Below are 21,441 nucleotides of genomic sequence, written 5' to 3'. Positions count from 1 at the left end.
TATATCCGGAAGGTTGTTTGTATCCTCCTTAGTGAATACCGAACCAAAGTACTTGTTCAATTGGTCTGCCATTTCTTTGTTCCCCGTTATGACTTCCCCTGATTCTGACTGCAGGGGACCTACGTTTGTCTTCACCAACCTTTTTCTCTTTACATACCTATAGAAACTTTTGCAATCCGCCTTAATGTTCCCTGCAAGCTTCTTCTCGTACACCATTTTCCCTGCCCTAATCAAACCCTTTGTCCTCCTCTGCTGAGTTCTAAATTTCTCCCAGTCCCCAGGTTCGCTGCTATTTCTGGCCAATTTGTATGCCACTTCCTTGGCTTTAATACTATCCCTGATTTCCCTTGATAGCCACGGTTGAGCCACATTCCCTTTTTTATTTTTACGCCAGACAGGAATGTACAATTGTTGTAATTCATCCATGCGGTCTCTAAATGTCTGCCATTGCCCATCCACAGTCAACCCCCTAAGTATCATTCGCCAATCTATCCTAGCCAATTCACGCCTCATACCTTCAAAGTTACCCTTCTTTAAGTTCTGGACCATGGTCTCTGAAATTACTGTTTCATTCTCCATCCTAATGCAGAATTCCACCATATTATGGTCACTCTTCCCCAAGGGCCCTCGCACAATGAGATTGCTAATTAATCCTCTCTCATTACACAACACCCAGTCTAAGATGGCCTCCCCCCTAGTTGGTTCCTCAACATATTGGTCTAGAAAACCATCCCTTATGCACTCCAGGAAATCCTCCTCCACCGTATTGCTTCCAGTTTGGCTAGCCCAATCTATGTGCATATTAAAGTCACCCATTATAACTGCTACACCTTTATTGCATGCACCCCTAATTTCCTGTTTGATGCCCTCCCCAACATCCCTATTACTGTTTGGAGGTCTGTACACAACTCCTACTAACGTTTTTTGCCCTTTGGTGTTCTGCAGCTCTACCCATATAGATTCCACATCATCCAAGCTACTGTCTTTCCTAACTATTGCATTAATCTCCTCTTTAACCAGCAATGCTACCCCACCTCCTTTTCCTTTTATTCTATCCTTCCTGAATGTTGAATACCCCTGAATGTTGAGTTCCCAGCCCTGATCATCCTGGAGCCATGTCTCCGTAATCCCAATCACATCATATTTGTTAACATCTATTTTCACAGTTAATTCATCCACCTTATTGCGGATACTCCTTGCATTAAGACACAAAGCCTTCAGGCTTGTTTTATTAACACCCTTTGTCCTTTTAGAATTTTGCTGTACAGTGGCCCTTTTTGTTCTTTGCCTTGGGTTTCTCTGCCCTCCACTTTTCCTCATCTTCTTTCTGTCTTTTGCTTTTGTCTCCTTTTTGTTTCCCTCTGTCTCCCTGCATTGGTTCCCATCCCCCTGCCATATTAGTTTAAATCCTCCCCAACAGCACTAGCAAACACTCCCCCTAGGACATTGGTTCCGGTCCTGCCCAGGTGCAGACCGTCCGGTTTGTACTGGTCCCACCTCCCCCAGAACCGGTCCCAATGCCCCAGGAATTTGAATCCCTCCCTGCTGCACCACTGCTCAAGCCACGTATTCATCTGCGCTATCCTGCGATTCCTACTCTGACTATCACGTGGCACTGGTAGCAATCCCGAGATTACTACTTTTGAGGTCCTACTTTTTAATTTAGCTCCTAGCTCCTTAAATTCGTTTCGTAGGACCTCATCCCTTTTTTTACCTATGTCGTTGGTACCAATGTGCACCACGACAACTGGCTGTTCTCCCTCCCATTTCAGAATGTCCTGCACCCGCTCCGAGACATCCTTGACCCTTGCACCAGGGAGGCAACATACCATCCTGGAGTCTCGGTTGCGGCCGCAGAAACGCCTATCTATTCCCCTCACAATTGAATCCCCTATCACTATCGCTCTCCCACTCTTTTTCTTGCCCTCCTGTGCAGCAGAGCCAGCCACGGTGCCATGAACTTGGCTGCTGCTGCCCTCCCCTGATGAGTCATTCCCCTCAACAGTACCCAAAGCGGTGTATCTGTTTTGCAGGTGGATGACCACAGGGGACCCCTGCACTACCTTCCTTGCACTACTCTTCCTGCTGGTCTTCCATTCCCTATCTGGCTGTGGACCCGGTTCCCTGCGGTAAGACCAACTCACTACACGTGATACTCACGTCATTCTCAGCATCGTGAATGCTCCAGAGTGAATCCACCCTCAGCTCCAATTCCGTAACGCGGACCGTCAGGAGCCGGAGGTGGACACACTTCCCGCACACGTAGTCGTCAGGGACACCGGAAGTGTCCCTGAGTTCCCACATGGTACAGGAGGAGCATAACACCCGACCGAGCTCCCCTGCCATGTCTTAACCCTTAGATACACTTAAACTGGTAATAACAATGTTAAAAGTTACTGACCAATATAAGAAGAAAAAGAAAAACTACTCACCAATCACCAGCCAATCACTTACCCCCTAGGCTGTGACGTCACCTTTGTATCTTTGCCTTCTCCCTGTAGCTGCACCGGTACGCCTCTCGCCGACCCCGGACTCGCGCTGCTCCGAGCTCCCGCCTCCTCGACTGACTGCTCGAACTGCTCGACTCCCGCTGGCCTTTATAGGCCTCTCGCCGACCCCGGACTCGCGCTGCTCCGAGCTCCCGCCTCCTCGACGAACTGCTCGACTCCCGCTGGCCTTTATAGGCCTCTCGCCGACCCCGGACTCGCGCTGCTCCGAGCTCCCGCCTCCTCGACTGACTGATACGATAAGAATGGGTAATATTACCGTTATGCACATGATGACATTTCACTGGCTCCTGACATCAGTCATCATATGAGTAACTGTTGTATGCCATGTGGCTGTATGAGATTTAATTCTGTCACCAGGTTGCTGGGAGCTCCCCCTCTTTACATCTCTCACTGCCAGCAGCTCTGCAACTCCAGAGATTTCAAGGGCGTGCTCCTCTGCTGGTGTCAAGTTACTGAAGACTGGAGGGCCACCTCCGGTTCTCTGCCTCTCCTTGTTATTGTGCGCTCTATTCTGCAAGGAGGGAAAGAAGAGAACTTTGAGGGTTTTTTAAATTCATTTTGGGATGTGGGCGTCGCTGGCAAGGCCACCATTTATTGCCTATCCCTAATTACCCTTGAGAAGGTGGTGGTGAGCCGGCTTCTTGAACCGCTGCAGTCCTTGTGATGAAGGAATTCCCACAGTGCTGTTATGGAAGGAGTTCCAGGATTTTGACTCAGCGACAATGAAGGAGCGGCGATATATTTCCAAGTCAGAATGGTGTATAACTTGGAGGGGAACTTGCAGGTGATGGTGCTCCCATGGGCGTGCTGCCCTTCTCCATCTAGGTGGCAGAGGTTGCAGATTTGGGAGGTGCAGCCGAAGAAGCCATGGCAAGTTGCTACAGTGCATCTTATAGAGGTTACACACTGCAACCACAGTGCACTGGTGGTGGAGACAGTGAATGTTTAAGGTGGTGGATGGGGTGCCATTCAAACGGGCTGCTTTGTCCAGGATGGTGTCGAGCTGCATCACACTCTGCTTTGTGCCTTCTAGATGTGGAAAGGCTTTGGAGAGTCAGGAGGTGAGACACTCGCTGCAGAATACCCAGCCTCTGACCTGCTCTTGTTGCCACAGTATTTATGTGGCTGGTCCAGTTAAGTTTCTGGTCAATGATGACCCCGCCCCCACCCCCAAGATATTGATGGAGGGGGATTCGGCGATGGTAATGCCGTTGAATATCAAGGAGAAGTGGTTAGACTCTTCTTTGTTGGAGATGGTCATTGCCTGGCACTTATGTGGCGCGAATGTAAAGTGCCACTTATCAGCCCAAGCCTGAATGTCATCCAGGTCTTGCTGCATGTGGGCATGGACTGCTTCATTTTCTGAGGAGTAGTGAATGGAACTGAGCACTGCAATCATCAGCCAACATCCCCACTTCTGACCTTATGATGGAGGAAGTTCATTGATAAAGCAATTGAAGATGGTTGGGCCTAGGACACTGCCCTGAGGAACTCCTGCAGCGATGTCCTGGGGCTGGGATGATTGACCTCCAATCACCACAACCATCTTTCTTTGTGCTAGGTATGACTCTGGCCAGTGAAAAATTTTCCCCCTGACTTCAATTTTACTGGGGCTCCTTGATGTCACTCTCAGTCAAATGCTGCCTTAATATCAAGGGCAGTCACTCTCACCTCACCACCTCCTGGAGATCAGCTCTTTTGTTCATGTTTGGACCATGGCTGTAATGAGGTCTAGAGCCGAGTGGTCATGGCGGAATCCAAACTGAGCATCGGTGAGCAGGTTATTGGTGTGAGTAAGTGCTGCTTGATAGCACTGTCGACAACACCTTCCATCACTTTGCTGATGATTGAGAGTAGACTGATGGGACTCTAATTGACTGAATTAGATTTGTCCTGCTTTTTGTGGAAACGACATACCTGGGCAGTTTTCCACATTATCTGGTAGATGCCAGTGTTGTAGCTGTACTGGAACAGCTTGGCTACAGGCGCGGTGAGGTCTGCAGCACAATCTTCAGCACGATGGCCGAGATCTTGTTGGGGCCTATACTGTTTAAAAAGAGCGGGAGCCGAAGAGGAGCGGAGCGAAGAGTTTAAAAAGAGCAGGAGATGGAGAGGAGCGTTTAAAAAGAGCGGAAGCCTGAGAGAAGAGGAGAGTTTAAAAGGAGCGGGAGCCTGAGAGAAGAGGAGAGTTTAAAAGGAGCGGGAGCCTGAGAGAAGAGGAGAGTTTAAAAGGAGCGGGAGCCGGAGAGAAGAGGAGAGTTTAAAAGGAGCGGGAGCCGGAGAGGACAGTTTAAAAAGAGCGTGGCAGGAAAAAAAATATCAAAGCGTTACATCACAGGAGAGCAGGTAGGTGATTGGTTGGTGAGTATTACAGCTTTTATTTTCTCTCTAAGTTAGGGAAGGGGGTTAAATTAAGAGCTGAGAAACTGTAACTTGCTCGTACTTATTGAATTAATAACTTAGAATAGATAAAATAATTAAACAATAAAACTAAAATATCGATTGAATAAAAGCTTTAATTAATTAATAAGTAAAAGAAGGTTAGAGATGGCAGGGCAGGTGGTGTGTGGTAACTGCAGCATGTGGGAGTTTGTGGAGAGCATTGTGATCCCGGACAGCCATGTTTGCAGTAAATGTCTCAGAGTTATTGAGCTGAAGTCTGAAGTGCAGATATCGCAGGGCATCAGGGAGGGGGAGTTACCTGGACACTTTGATCCAGGAGGCTGTCACACCCCTTAGGTTAGATAGTGGTACAGGGACAGGAGGGTGTGACTGCAACTCAGACAGGTAGGAGGGACTCTGGGCGCAGTGCTGGAGGAGCCGCGGCCTTTGCCCTTATCCAATAGGTATGAGGTTTTTGCTGCCGCTGTGGATGAGGGAAAAGCCTGCAGGATGGATGAGCAGGTAGGGGACAGTATAGTCAGAGGGATAGATGCAGTTCTCTGCAGCCGCGATCAGGAATTCCGAAGTTTGTGTTGCTTGCCAACGTTAAAGACATCTCCTCACGGCTGGAGAAAGACATGGCGTGGGAAGGGGAGGATCAAGTTGTTGTCCACATAGGAACCAACGACAGTTAGAACTAGGAATGAGCTTCTGCTGAAAGAGTTTGAGAAGTTAGAGTCCAAATTAAAAAGAAGACCCTCAAAGGTAATAATCTCTGGATTGTTATCTGAGCCATGCACCAATTGGTATAGGAACAAGCAGATTAGAAAGTTAAATGCGTGGCTCAAAGAGTGGTGTGGGAGGCAGGGGTTTTGCTTCATACAGCACTGCACCAGTACTGGGGAAAGAGGGAGCTGTTCCGTTGGGACGGGCTCCGCTGGAACCAGTGTCCTAGTGAATCGAATGACATGGGCGGTAGACAGGGCTTTAAACTAATGAAGGGGGGGTGGGGTGGTGATAGGATTCAGGAAAGAGTAAATTTAAACGCTGCAAGAGAAATGTCAAGGCTCCAGAGCAGAGTTTTGGGTAAAAAAAATCAAAGCTAAATGCACTATATCTGAATGCATGATGCATTCGCAACAGAATAGATGAATTAATAGCGCAGATAGAAATTAATAGGTTTGATCTTATAGCCATTATGAGACAGGGAGGATAAGAAATGGCAGAGAAATTAAACAAATACTTTGTGTCTGTCTTCACGGAAGAAGACACAAAAAACCTCCCGGAAATAGTGGAGAACTAAGGATCTAGCAAGAATGAGGAACTGAAAGAAATTAGTATCAGTAAAAAAAAATAGTACTGGAGAAATTAATGGGACTGAAAGCCAATAATTCCCCTAGACCTGATGGCCTACATCCTAGGGTTTTGAAAGAGGTGGCTATAGAGATGGTGGCTGCATTGATTGTCATCTTCCAAAATTTCATACATTCTAGAAAGTTTCCCGCAGATTGGAAGGTAGCGAATGTAACCCCGCTGTTTAAGAAAGGAGGGCGAGAGCAAACGGGGAACTACAGACCAGTTAGCCTGACTTCAATCGTAGGGAAAATGCTAGAATCTATTATTAAGGATGTGGTAACAAGGCACTTAGAAAATAATAATAGGATTGGGCAGAGTCAACACGGATTTATGAAAGGGAAATCATGTTTGATTGAGGTTGTAACTAGTAGAATAGATAAGGGGGAATCAGTGGATGTGATGTATTTGGATTTTCAGAAGGCATTCGATAAGGTGCCACACAAGAGGTTATTAAGCAAAATTAGGGCTCATGGTATTGGGGGTAATATACTAGCATGGATTGAGGATTGGTTAACGGACAGAAAACAGAGTAGGAATAAACAGATCATTTTCGGGTTGGCAGGCTGTAACTAGTGAGGTGCCGCAAGGATCGGTGCTTGGGCCCCAGCTATTCACCATCTATATCTATGATTTGGATGAGGGGGCTATATGTAATATATCCAAGTTTGCTGATGGTACAAAGCTAGGTGGGAATGTAAGTCGTGAAGAGGATGCAAAGAGGCTTCAAGGGGATATTGACAGGCTAAGTCAATGGTCGAGAACATGGCAAATGGAATTTTGGGCCCAAATTTGCCCAGGAGTTGCTCCGTTTTTTTTGGAGCAACTTGATTTTTCTGGAGTATCTTAAAAATCTCCATTTTGCACATTCAATTTGCGCCAGTGTAAGTGAGTTAGTTAGGATTTTTTTTAGTTTTGTTTTTTTTTCAAAAGGGGGCGTTATCAACCATCTATGCCCGTTTTGACCATTTAAGCCAAATTGGACAGCTAATCGTTGCTCCAAACTAACTTAGGCCAGCGTATGTGGCCACTTGTGGTCGCACAGAAAACGCTTGTGGAGAGTTAAGAAATCAGCGCAGGTAGGTACTTAATTGTGTCCTCCGTCCATGCTAACTGTACGAGTCTGAGCACCAGAAATGGCTGTTTGGATTTCAAATCACACATAGTTCCTTCACAGCAACACCAATCTATTGGCTGTCATTCATCAGAGTGTTGGCACACCAGTAATTGTACCACTGTTAAGCACCTATTCTATAAATGTGTTGTACTCAATTGCAAACAAATTAGATCAACATTATTTTAGAACATTTAAATTCTTCTTTCATTCATCTTCTCCACAGATGATTTACAAAGACTGTGAGGTTATACATATCAGGAAAGGATGAACAAGCTGGGGCTCTTTCTCTTGAAAAGAGAAGGCTGAAGGATGACCTAATAGACGTCTTTAAAATTTGGAAAGGATTTGATAGAGTAGATACAGAGAGAGTGTTTTCAGTTGTGGGGAAGAATAAACATAGGGGCCATAAATGTAAGATTGTCACCAAGAAATCAAATAGAGAGTTCTGTAGAAACTTCTTTACCCGGAGAGTGGTGTGAATGTGGAACTTGCTACCACAGGTAGTGGTTGAGGCGAATAGTATAGATGCATTCAAAGGGGGGCTAAATAAGCACATTAGGGAGAAGGGATTAGAAGGTTATGCTGTTAGTTAGATGAGGAAGAATGGTAGGAGGGTCTAGTGGAGCATAGAAAGTAGGAGAGAGACAAAAGATGTGTGTTATGATACAACTTATGGGTCTGCGAAGCATAGATAATTCAATATTCAGGAAGCATGGTAAGGAATAAGGATGAGTTCCCAACCCTATATCTTCATCACAAAGTCTACCTTCTTCCAGCTCCATAACATCACCTGCTTTCATCCCTACCTCAGCCCATCTACTGCTGAAACTCTCATCTACGACTGTATGAACTCTAGACTTGACTATTACAATGCTCTCCTGGCGAATCTTCAGCTGCCATAAAATTTCAGCTCATCCAAAACTCTACTGCCCATATCCTATCCCGAATTAAGTCCCACTCACTGGTCACCTCTGTCCGTGCTGTTCTACATTGGCTCGCAGTCCTTCAGTGTCTCAAATTTTAAATTCTCATCCTCGTGTTTAAATCCTTCATGGCCTATCCCCTCCAAATCTTTGTAACTTCCTCTAGCCCTGTATCCTCCCCTACAAATCTCTCTCTATTCCTCTGACTCTGGCCTCTTGTGCATTCCCTTTTCTATTCACTCCACTATTGGTAAACATGACCTTAGTTGTTGAATTCATTTTTGTTATTATGCCTTTGTAAAGTACCTTGGGTTGTTTTTTTACATTAAAGACGCTATATAAATGCAATTTGTTATTGATGTGGCGAAGACATACCAAACATTATATGCAGTTACCAATTATGTTCTTAGGCTTTCTGTCACTTTAAAATAGAGTATTTGTCATAAATTCCATCAAAATCTTTTATCTTATATTAACCATATATTGTGTAAATGTTCGGGGAGAAATTGGCCTGGTTTGCACCTCCTGTTAGCGCTTGCGAGGGCAGTAACTGGGCACGAAGGGGTTACCAACTGGGTGCGCGAATTCACCAACGCCCGCAAATTTCCCTGGCAGTTTTGCGCTGGTGCTAACACTTACCGTCTTGCGATCGTAGATCGTGACGCCCCATTACCTCCCTGGATGTGCTATTCGCTCCCGACCCCTGCAGCATCGCCGGGCGTCAACAACGGCAGCTGCAAGAGGCATTGTCACCTCACCTGACCACTTGGGTAGAGATATTTAAAGGCAGTGGTGGTCAGGTTGGGCAAAATGTATTTCTCCTCCCATTCTGGTGCGTCCTGACTTAACACTCAGCCCTGCACTTTCGTAGATTACTTGGGGCTGTTGTGCATGCAGCGCAGGTCCCGCAGACCCACTATGATAGCATGAGGATTGATTCAAACCAACATTGGCCTTTCCCTTTCAGTGAGGAAAGGAGTCTCCAAAGACGGCAGCGTGCACGGAACATTGCTCCGGGCTCTGCCACTACCGCCCCCTCACTCACTTTAGCGCTCTAACGGAAGTGATGGCGTTTGATTTAGCGCTCCACTTCCCTCTTGGAGCACTAAAACAGAAGTTTCCAGAACAAAAATTATTTTTCGCCTGGTGGTACTTTTGCGTCCCTGAAAAGTTAGCACCCCAAACGGGATGCTATGTAATTCCTAGCCCTGTAATATGAAATGTAAATGGTTAAGCGAATATGTTTTGATAAGAACTGCAATTTCTATTAGCAACAATTTACATTTCTACCTTTATTTTCCAGGAATTGGAGACGGGAGTGGTTGATCTACTGATTTCAACACCAAATGGCACTGCAGAAGTTGGTAGCAACAGAGACAGGTGAAACAGATGCTTTATTTTAATAATGGAAGAATTTACATTTATATAGCACCTTTCACTACCTCAGCACATCCCTTTAAAGCCAGATAGTCACTGTTGTAGTGTATCGAACCATGTCAGCCAATTTGTACATAACAAGGCCCCACAAAATGCACTGAGATTAATGACTAGATAATCTGTTTTAGTAAAGTAGGTTGAGGGATAAATATTGGTCAGAATACCAGGAGATCTCTCCTCTTTTTCTTTGAATAATGCAGTGGGAGCTTTTACATCCAGCTGAGAGTGCATCATCATCATAGACAGTCCCTCGAAATCGAGGAAGACTTGCTTCCATTCCAAAAGTGAGTTCTCAGGTGACTGAACAGTACAATAGGGGTATTACAATCTCTGTCGCAGGTAGGACAGACAGTCGTTGAAGGAAAGGGTGGGTGGAGCTGGTTTGCCGCACGCTCCTTCCGCTGCTTGTGTTTGCTTTCTGCATGCTCTCGGCGACCAGACTCGAGGTGCTCAGCGCCCTCCCAGATGCTCTTCCTCCACTTAGGATGGTCTTTGGCCAGGGACACCCAGGTGTCAGTGGGTATGTTGCACTTTATCAAGGAGGCTTTGAGGGTGTCCTTGAAACATTTCCTCTGCCCACTTGGGGCTCACTTGCCGTGTAGGAGTTCAGAGTAGAGCGCTTGCTTTGGAAGTCTTGTGTCCGGCATGCGGACAATGTGGCCCACCCAACGGAGCTGGTCAAGTGTGGTCACTGCTTCGATGCTGGGAATGCTGGCCTGATTGAGAACACTGACGTTGGTGTGTCTGTCCTCCCAAGGGATTTGCAGGATCTTGCGGAGGCATCCCTGGTTGGTATTTCTCCAGCGATTTGAGGTGTCTACTGTATATGGTCCACATCTCTGAGCCATACAGGAGGGCGGGTATCACTACAGCCCTGTAGACCACAAGCTTGGTGCCAGATTTCAGGGTCTGATCTTCGAACACTCTCTTCCTCAGACAGCCGAAGGCTGCGCTGGCGCACTGGAGGTGATGTTGAACCTCGGTGTCGATGTCTGCCCTTGCTGATAATAGGCTCCCGAGGTATGGAAAGTGGTCCAGGTTGTCCAAGGCCGTGCCATGGGTCTTGATGATTGGGGGCAGTGCTGTGTGGCGGGGTCAGGTTGACGGAGGACCTTTGGCTTACGGATGTTCAGTATTAGGCCCATGTTTTCAAACGCCTTGGTGAAGATGTTGACGATGACTTGGAGTTCAGCCTCTGAATGTGCGCAGACGCAAGCGTCGTCCACGTACTATAGTTCGATGACAGAGGATGGGATGGTCATGGATCTGGCCTGAAGGCGACGAAGGTTGACAGACTGTGTGTGTCAATTTAATGTTGAATCTGTAAACAGCACCTCCAACAGTACTACGTGCTCAAGTTCTGGAATGGGACTTAAACCCACAAACCTCTGACGGAGGCAAGAGTACTACCACTAAACCAAGGCTGACACATTTTAAGAGTTGATATATCTTGGTCTTGCCATGATGTTGAAAGGAGACGCAAATCCAACAAAGGAGAAGAATGTGACTGAACTACCAGGCAAATCTCAATGGGGGGAAAATTGCGGTCGGAGGCCTCCTTCGGACGAATGCCTCTGACCAGAACATTTTTTAAGAAAATACCTGGTGGTCCCGGATGAATGTAGGATTCCGGTCAGAGGCCTCCATTCTCTCTGCAGCATACGGGAACATGTCTTCCAGATACGTATTCATAACCTGGGATCACATGGGCCTGGACCACCATTGGACATCTAGTATTCTCATTGATAATACGATAATCTGTTAGTATGAGCTCCCATTACTATCAATGAGAATACCCAAAAAAAACAAGAAACACAACACAAGTTTAAAAAAAACACTTCACATAGTTAAAATTAATTGAAATTGAATGTAATTGAATGTTTTAGAAAAAAATATATTTATTTGAATTTTTTTTAATGTGTTTTAATAGGGTTAACAATAAACTTCCTTTAATGGACACGTTTTAAATATAAAAATGAAGGATTAAATGTAATTTTTCCATGTTTTAAACTCTTTTTCTGGTAAAAGTAGACTATATGTCTGCTTTTACCATGCGTAATAGTTTGAAGGACATTCGCTGGGCAAGAGTTGGGCAAATAGCCCAATCTCTGCCCCACGGATGTCCTTTGTTATATATGTAAACATTGTAACTGTGCAAGACTTGCCATTAGAGGGCGCAACTGTTGGAGGCCCAAGAGTCACCTGCACACATCGTGCAAGGGAGTATAAAAGGTTGTCTGCCATGCTGCTTAGGCACTCTGGAGTTGTATTAAAGAGACTAAGGTCACATCAGTTTTAGCTCACAGTACTCAGACTTGTGGAGTTCTTCCATACCTAACATCCTTCTTGCAGGGATGCAGTTTTGACATCGCAAAAGCCGGTTCTCGGTGCATGCGTATTGCGCGCTGTGCGCCGAGAACCGGCATTTGCAAAGTCTTTTCAGGTGCGTGCACACATCATACGCGCCTGGCGCGGCCACACTTCTTGGGGAGTAGACTCAGGGCCACAAAGTACAGATCACATGGTGACACTAGTGGCCATTAAATGGCATGTGGTGCTAGGAGACTTAAAGTAGTGTGGGGAAAAAAATTCTCAAATTAAACCCCTCTGCATTTTCTTTCAGATTCTTACTTAACCCATCAGCTTGCACTGATGAGCATCTCCAGCAGTTTAAGTTTTTGGGAATCCTGATGGCTGTGGCTATTCGGACCAAGAAACCATTGGACCTACACCTAGCCCCACTTGTGTGGAAACAGCTCTGCTCAATCCCACTCACCTCTGAAGATTTGGAGGAGGTTGACTTGCTTTACATTCGGAGTTTGTATGGAATCTTGCATTTAGACAATAGTGGGATAACAGAGGAAAATTTCTTGGAGGTAAGGACTGTGCCAAGTTTCTGATTGAATTTTGTAATCTCCTTTGCCAACTGGACTGATTTGCATTAGGAGACTCGAGCCATTGAAATGTTAGGCATAATACTGAAATGAATGGTCTGTGTGTCAGCACGCTGTATGGTGGAATAGTGGATATTGGCATCCGCAATATGTTGTATTTCTAGTCTCAACCTGGAAGTAGCCTGCCCTCTTTTCCGATGGAATAGTGCACGGCATGGGGACTTCAATTTTAGAGTGATAGTTAATTTCAGGATTGTTTTCTTGTTTCTTTTAGTATATGAGCTTATAGTGATGCAGTACAGAAGGGGCCATTTTGGCCCATTATGCCTGTGCCGGCTCTTTAAAAGAGCTATCCAATTAGTCCCATTCACCTGCCCTTTCCCCATAGCCCTGCAAATATTTCCCCCTCAAGTATTTATCCTTCCTTTCTGAAAATTATTATTGAAATTATTATTGCTTCCATCATCCTTTAAGGCAGTGAATTCCAGATCATAAAAACTCGCTGCGTGAAAAATTTTTTCCTCATCTCACCTCTGGATCTTTTACCTTCAATCTATCCTCTGGTTACAGACATTACTGCCACTGGAAACAGTTTCTCATTTACTCTATTAAAACCCTTCATGATTTTGAACACCTCCATTAAATGGCCGCCTTAACCTTCTCTGCTCTAAGGAGAACACCCCCCCAGGTTCTCTAGTCTCTTCACATAACTGAAGTTCTGCATTCCTGGCACCATTGTGTAATTTTATGCAGTTTTGTTCATATTGTCCATACAATATGAATCAGCAAATATAACGAGCTTTATTGTTAAAAAAAATGTTTTTTCAGTCGAGCTGGGCTGGATAGTGTGGACACTTTTTCTAATGTTATTTGTCTTGAATTATTTTCTAGATGATCCCTTTGGATTCTTTTGTTGGTCAAAGTGCAGATGGTAAGGTTGTTCCAATAATTCCTGGAGGAAGTAGTATACCTCTGACGTTCGGAAACAGGAAGGAGTATGTAGAGAGAGCGGTTGAATATAGATTACATGAACTGGATCAACAGGTGAGCATCAAAGTCCTTTAAAATGATTTTAATTTCTGGGTGGAGCTGTAAGTAGTGGACTATTATGCTCCTATTCCTCTGCTCTCTTGGATCTTCAAATTGGATAACTGCTGCCTTCACCAAACCCTTGAAAATGAGGGTGGTGAGGACTCCCCTAGTGGTCTGTGGTAAAAGCACTACCTTGTGTAGAACTGAGTCATTAGGATCAGGAGGTTCCGAGGCTTGAACCCTCGGCCTCCTTTGCGCCTCCAGCTGGCAACAACGGGGCGCAAATGGGTTTGTGATGAATTAAGCGACGCCCACAAAATTCCCTGGCGCTAAGATTTAGCGCCTTGGTCCTTAGCGTTATCATCCGGTGCGCAGCACCCCGAATCAGAAATTCCCCCTTTTCCCCCAGCCTGAGCGCCTGCCGTTAACAACCGCAGGAAGAGGAGGTGGTTCGCAGTAGGTAGCCGCTGGAGGACTGGTATTTAAAGGCATCAACATCCAGTTTATTTTTAGTCAGCAAAGAATGCTGCCTTGTCAGTTTGACATAGGCAAGCAGGCTGAGCAATTTCAGCATTACTCGTTTTTTAAGGATCCTTCTGCCTCAGAAAAATTATTCACTTTCATTTAGCTGAGATTTCAAAGTGTAAAGAGATGACAAAATGTGGCCAGAGGGAAGAAGGCCAACAGGGCTCTCAACAGGAGGCTTTGCCCTCATAGGGTATTCCAGCAGCAGTTCCCTACATCAATTTCAATGAGTAATATGTCTTAGAAGGCTCCGCATCACCAAGGAAGCGGTCATGGTGCCCTGACACTTCCTGCACCCAGACCTCCAGCATCACACCAGGGTGACCAGAACTCTTTCATTGGCAGTCAAGGTCACCGTCGCCCTCAATTTCTATGCCAGCAGATCCTTCCAGTGTGCAACAGGAGACATATCTAACATATGACAGTTCGCCATGCGTTGCTGCATCAGTGAGATCACAGATACTCTCTACAGAACGAGAAGGCACTACATTTCCTTTGCCATCACCAGAGAGAAGCAGCACTAGCGTGCATGTGGCTTTGCCAGGATAGCAGGCTTCGCCATGTTGCAGGGGCTAATGTCTGCACCCATGTCATTTTGCGGGCACCATATAACAACCTTGAGGTATTCCTCAACCGCAAAGGCTACCACTCACTTAACATAGAAACATAGAAAATAGGTGCAGGAGTAGGCCGTTCGGGTCTGCACCACCATTCAATAAGATCATGGCTGATCATTCCCTCAGTACCCCTTTCCTGCTTTCTCTCCATACCCCTTGATTCCTTTAGCCATAAGGGCCATATCCAACTCCCTCTTGAACATGTCCAATGAACTGGCATCAACAACTTTCTGCAGTAGGGAATTTAACAGGTTAACAACTCTCTGAATGAAAAAATGTCTCCTTATCTCAGTCCTAAATGGCTTACCCCTTATCCTTAGACCACGTCCACTGGTTCTGGACTTAGCCAACATCGGGAACATTCTTCCTGCATCTAACCTGTCCAGTCCCGTTAGAATTTTATGTTTCCATGAGATCCCCTCTCATCCTTCTAAACTCCAGTGAATACAGGCCGAGTCGATCCAGTCTCTCCTCATGTCAATCCTGCCATCCTGGGAATCAGTCTGGTGAACCTTCGCTGCACTCCCTCAATAGCAAGAACGCCCTTCCTCAGATTAGGAGACCAAAACTGAACACAGTATTCCAGGTGAGGCCTCACTAATGCCCTGTACAACTGCAGTAAGACCTCCCTGCTCCTATACTCAAATCCCCGAGCTATGAAGTCCAACATACCATTTGCCTTCTTCACCGCCTGCTGTACCTGCATGTCAACTTTCAATGACTGATGTACCATGACACCCAGGTCTCGTTGCACATTCCTTTTTCCTAATCTGCCACCATTCAGATAATATTCTGCCTTCCTGTTTTGCCACAAAGGTGGATAAACTCACATTTATCCACATTATACTGCATCTGCCATGCGTTTCCCCACTCACCTAACCTGTCCAAGTCACCCAGCAGCCTCTTAGCGTCCTCCTCACAGCTCACACCGCCACCCAGCTTAGTGTCAATCTGCAAACTTGGAGATATTACACTCAATTCCTTAATCTAAATCATTAATGTATATTGTAAAAAGCTGGGGTCCCAGCACTGAGCCCTGTGGCACCCCACTAGTCACTGCCTGCCATTCTGAAAAGGACCTGTTTATCCCGACTCTCTGCTTCCTGTCTGCCAACCAGTTCTCTGCCACGTCAGTACATCACCCTAATGTCCTCCTTACTATTGTGTTAATTTCCTCTTTAACCACCAACATCACCCCACCGCCTTTTCCTTTCTGTCTATCCTTCCTGAATGTTGAATACCCCTGGATGTTGAGTTCCCAGCCTTGGTCACCCTGGGGCCATGTCTCCGTGATGACAATTACATCATGTCCATTAACAGCTATCTGTGCAGTTAATTCGTCCACCTTATTACGAATACTCCTCGCATTGAGGCAAAGAGCCTTCAGGCTTGTCTTTTTAACACACTTTGCCCCTTTTAGAATTTTGCTGTAATGTGGCCCTTTTTGCTTTTTGCCTTGGGTTTCTCTGCCCTCCACTTTTACTTTTCTTCTTTCTATCTTTTGCTTCTGCCCCCATTCTACTTCCCTCTGTCTCCCTGCATAGGTTCCCATTCCCCTGCCATATTAGTTTAACCCCTCCCAAACAGCACTAGCAAACACTCCCCCTAGGACATTGGTTCCGGTCCTGCCCAGGTGCAGACCGTCCGGTTTGTACTGGTCCCACCTCCACCCAGAATCGCTTCCAATGTCCCAGGAATTTGAATCCCTCCCTTCTGCACCACTCCTCAAGTCACGTATTCATCTGAGCTATCCTGCGATTCCTACTCTGACTAGCACGTGGCACTGGTAGCAATCCTGAGATTACTACTTTTGAGGTCCTACTTTTTAATTTAGCTCCTAGTTCCCATAATACGTCTTGTAGGACCTCATCCCGTTTTTTACCTATATCGTTGGTACCTATATGCACCACGACAACTGGCTGTTCACCCTCCCTTTTCAAAATGTCCTGCACCCGCTCCAAGACATCCTTGACCCTTGCACCAGGGAGGCAACATACCATCCTGCAGTCTCGATTGCGGCCGCAGAAACATCTATCTATTCCCCTTACAATAGTATCCCCTACAACTATCACTCTCCCATTCTTTTCCTGCCCTCCTGTGCAGCAGAGTAACCCACGGTGCCATGAACTTGGCTGCTGCTGCTGCTCTCCCCTGATGAGTCATCCCCCTCAACAGTACCCAAAGCGGTGTATCTGTTTTGCAGGGAAATGGCCGCAGGGGACCTGCACTACCTTCCTTCCACTGCTCTTCCTGTTGGTCACCCATCTCCTATCTGGCTGTGTACCCTTTACCTGCGGTATGGCCAACTCGCTAAACGTGCTATTCATGACATCCTCAGCATTGCGGATGTTCCAGAGTAAATCCACCCGCAGCTCCAGTGCCGCAATGCGGTCTGTCAGGTGCTGCAATCGGATACACGTCCCGCACATGTAGTCGTCGGTGACACTGGAAGCGTCCCTGACATCCCACATAGCACAGGAGGAGCATGACACATGTCCGAACTCTCCTGCCATGACTTAACCGTTAGAGTAACTTAATTTGGCAACAACAACAACAATGCTAAAGGTTACCTACTGATAAAGAAAAAGAAAAACTACTCACCAATCACCAGCCAATCACTTACCTCCTTGGCTGTGACGTCACCCTTCTATTTCTTTCTTTCTTCTTTTTTGCTTTCTCTCCCTGCAGCTGCACCGGCTGGTCTCTTGTAGGCCTCCCCACACTGCCGCTCCGCCTCCTCGATGTCCCGCTGGCTCCCGATGACGTTGGGGCTTTTGGAGGCCTCCCCACGCTGCCGCTCTGCCTCCTCGATGTCCCGCTGGCTCCTGACAACGTTGGGCCTTTTGTAGGCCTCCCCATGCTGCCACTCCACCTCCTCGATGTGCAGTTGGTGTGTGACCACACACAGCGAATCCTCATCGTCAATGCCCGCTATCCTGGCAGCAACCACGATACCTTCATCCTGTGCCAGCTTTGTTCCAACCACCACATCAAGCTCGCGGCTAGCTGCTGGGAGACAAAGGTTATCCACTCTCCACACCCACCCCAACCCCAACACTCGTGCCAAGCACTCATAATGACAGCCATGCTGCCACCAGGAACATCATTGTGCAGACCATTGGAGCTCTCAAGCAACGGTTCCATTGCCTTGACCAATCGGGAGGAGCCCTCCAGTTCTCGGCTGAGCATGTGTCCCTTTTCGTCGTCATCTGCGGCATGTTTTCCATCATGAGGGCGCAGCCATTGCCACTAGGCTTAGCTGCATCACCTCAGGAGGAGGAAGAGGGAGATGAGGAGGAGAACAGGAGCACGAACTGCAGCGACTGAGGAGGCAGTCACTCAATCAGCCTTGTGGCAGGGCGGTTCATGACTGCCCCATCAGACTTCGGTTCCAATGAATTTGAGGCCACCTCCCGGTTGCTCAGCACGTTCCCATCATTCCATCAATTTCTCATTCCATACCACACCTCAAACCTTAAATGAGACCCAGCACCAAATCTGCAACACTCCTATAATAAATGTATCCAGATTCAGTAAACACATATATACAGCAACAATATTAACTAATCACCCTTGTGCAAACCCTTACTTGCCCTCTTTACAGTAGCTTTTCCTAATAAGAACATAAGAAATAGGAACAAGAGTAGGCCATACGGACCCTCGAGCCTGCTCCGCCATTCAATAAGATCATGACTGATCTGATCATGGACTCAGCTCCACTTCCCCGCCCACTCCCCATAACCCCTTATTCCCATTATCGTTTAAGGAACTGGCTATTTCTGTCTTAAATTTATTCAGTGTCCCAGCTTCCACAGCTCTCTGAGGCAGCGAATTCTACAAATTTACAACCCTCTGAATCTACTGCTCCTACGTAGTATCTCCCCAGTGGCTGCAGCACGGCTGGCGGAAGGTTGCTGATTGTCGGTGCCAGAGACTACAGCTGGCATTGCAGGATGTCCTCAATCAGCTCTGGGCCTGGAAGGTCGGCTGTACACTGCGCCAGCTCAGGATGGGCAGCGGTAGTCTGGGCTGGCTGGATGGCAAGCAATGACAAGTGCAATGGCGGAGTGGCAGTGTTGGGATCAGGAATGCTAGCATCCTGAGAGAGGACAGCAGGTCCTGCTCCACTGACCCACTGCCACTCCCCTGGGGCAGCACCTCAGCATCCCTACCAATCTGCTGGAGCACAGATTGGGCCCCGTTCCATTGCGCCCCATTTGGAGGCGGTAACGTCCGCGAGGCAGGAGTTTTTGCGGCAAGCTCGGAAGTCCCGCCCCGCTCTCAAAATTGGGGTTACCGCCCTTGAGAGAGATGGAGCACAAAAAAACGCGCTCCACTTCCTCTCTGGGATGCTAATGGGAGTCGCACGCAGCACTACGCACTGGGCCGCATATGAGGGGCTCTCCCCTTCATTAAAGGGGCTTTCCTGGACCACCATGCCCCCAGCCCAGCACTCAAGATCGTGACATGGGCCCCTCGTTCAAAGTGGCAACGGACCGCGACAAGTAAGTCGGCATTTTTTTTATTGAGCTGCCTGTCACCTCCCCTTTAACTTGCCTCCGCTGTCATCGCCCGCCGCAATTTCAGGGGAGGCACGGCAATTTTTTCGGGGCGAAAATGGGGCGCTACGCACGGTGATGATGTCATCATCGCCGGCCGAGCAGTGCACTACACGGAATTTAGCGGGAGTTTTTAGCGGAGGAGCGCCCTGGCGAAAAGTCGTTTGTGCCCCATTAGCGCCCCTAACGGGAGGCGGAAACGACCACTATTTCTCCCCCTTGTATTTTGTCACTCAGTAAATGTTGCATCCAAATACATACCTTAATCCTGCTTTTGGCAAAATTCCAATATGACTCATCAGGACATGCCAGCAACTGGCTCAACACTGCCTCACTCATTATTTCCCTGCTTAATGAAAATCTGTATAATGTGAGTTGAACCTGTTTCATGTGGAGTATAAAACATTTCAGCCACTGAAGTACATCTTTAAATTCTCTCCAATTCACTAGATTAGTTTACATCACTTTAGGAAAAGGTTTTAGAAAAAAATATTTGTTACTTTGTTTTTACAAAAGACATGGCTATATACTAACCGTGCTTGATTTGCAGAGACAGCATTCCAATAACAAATGAATTCACAAACTATTAATGTTTTCCCTGTGGTGTTTGATCATTTTCAGGTAGCAGCAGTCAGACAGGGGATGTCAGCCATTGTCCCTGTACCTCTCCTGTCTCTACTTACAGAAAGGCAGCTTGAACAGCTCGTGTGTGGGATGCCAGAAGTCAATGTGGATACCTTAAAGAAAGTTGTGCGTTACCGTGACATTGTTGAAAACCATCAACTACTAAGTTGGCTCTGGCAAACATTGCAAGAGTTTTCTAATGAAGAGAGAGTACTGTTTCTTCGCTTTGTCTCTGGCCGCTCCAGGCTGCCAGCCAACCCTGCAGACATCACACAGAAATTTCAGATTATTAAAGTGGACAGGGTAGGTGTCCTGCATTGAAAGACTATTCTGGTGGCTCATGTGATTAACTTCTAACTAAATGTTGTAAACATAGACATAGAAAATAGGTGCAGGAGTAGGCCATTCGGCCCTTCAAGCCTGCACCACCATTCAATAAGATCATGGCTGATTATTCCCTCAGTATCCCTTTCCTGCTTTCTCTCCATAGCCCTTGATTCCTTTAGCCGTAAGGGCCATATCTAACTCCCTCTTGAATATATCCAATGAACTGGCATCAACAACTCTCTGCGGCAGGGAATTCCACAGGTTAACAGCTCTCTGAGTGAAGAAGTTTCTCCTCATCTCAGTCCTACATGGCCTACCCCTTATCCTAAGACTCCTGGTTCTGGACTTCCCCAACATCGGGAACATTCTACCCGAATCTAACCTGTCCCGTCCTGTCAGAATCTTGTATGTTTCTATGAGATCCCCTCTCATCCTTCTAAACTTCAATGTATAAAGGCCCAGTTGATCCAGTCTCTCCTCATATGTCAGTCCTGCCATCCCGGAAATCAGTCTGGTGAACCTTCGCTGCACTCCCTCAATAGCAAGAACGTCCTTCCTCAGATTAGGAGACTAAAACTGAATACAAAATTCTAGGTGAGACCTCACCAAGGCCCTGTAAAACTGAAATAAGACCTCCCAGCTCCTATACTCAAATCCCCTAGCTATGAAGGCCAACATACCATTTGCCTTCTTCATCGCCTGCTGTACCTGCATGCCAACTTTCAATGACTGATGAACCATGACATCCAGGTCTCGTTGCACCTCCCCCTTTCCTAATTTGAAGACCAATACAATCTGATACTCAAATATGCCTATAGTATATACTTATGTATATAATGATCTACATGCCCTAAAGCTTAACCCAAAGAAATCCATGTGTACGGCAAGGGTCACCATTACAAAGCTCGTATGCACTAAAATTATTTCCTTTATATTGGCTTGCATTCGCTAGTACATGTTCTTTCTTTTCAAATTCTGTTCAGCTCTTCCAGTGCTTGTGGCATTTGAGTGATAACCTCCCCAAGCATCAGTCCTGGCTGCTACTGTTGATTTTAAATCATCTCCCCCAAGACCTGTCCTGCTGGCTGGCTCTGATTTTGTGAGAACCTGGACTGGTGATTTAAATACTGCAAAGTTGAAG

At 46.6% G+C, this 21,441-nt stretch overlaps 1 protein-coding gene across 1 annotated transcript in view; it reads left to right on the top strand.

Moving 5' to 3' along the window:
* Positions 1-21,441, top strand: part of LOC139228820 (probable E3 ubiquitin-protein ligase HERC1) — a 426,955-nt gene that overhangs the window by 387,660 nt on the left and 17,854 nt on the right. The window contains exons 67-70 of the mRNA XM_070860235.1: positions 9,589-9,665; positions 12,346-12,598; positions 13,508-13,660; positions 19,971-20,276. Coding sequence (XP_070716336.1) covers positions 9,589-9,665; positions 12,346-12,598; positions 13,508-13,660; positions 19,971-20,276 — 789 coding nt within the window. The remainder of the gene's footprint in view (positions 1-9,588; positions 9,666-12,345; positions 12,599-13,507; positions 13,661-19,970; positions 20,277-21,441) is intronic.

Source organism: Pristiophorus japonicus, chromosome 2 (genome assembly GCF_044704955.1).
Source record: "Pristiophorus japonicus isolate sPriJap1 chromosome 2, sPriJap1.hap1, whole genome shotgun sequence".
In the NCBI taxonomy this organism is placed as follows: Eukaryota; Metazoa; Chordata; class Chondrichthyes; family Pristiophoridae; genus Pristiophorus; species Pristiophorus japonicus.
Note: the sequence above shows the minus strand (reverse complement) of the source record. Positions and strands in the feature narration are given on the sequence as shown.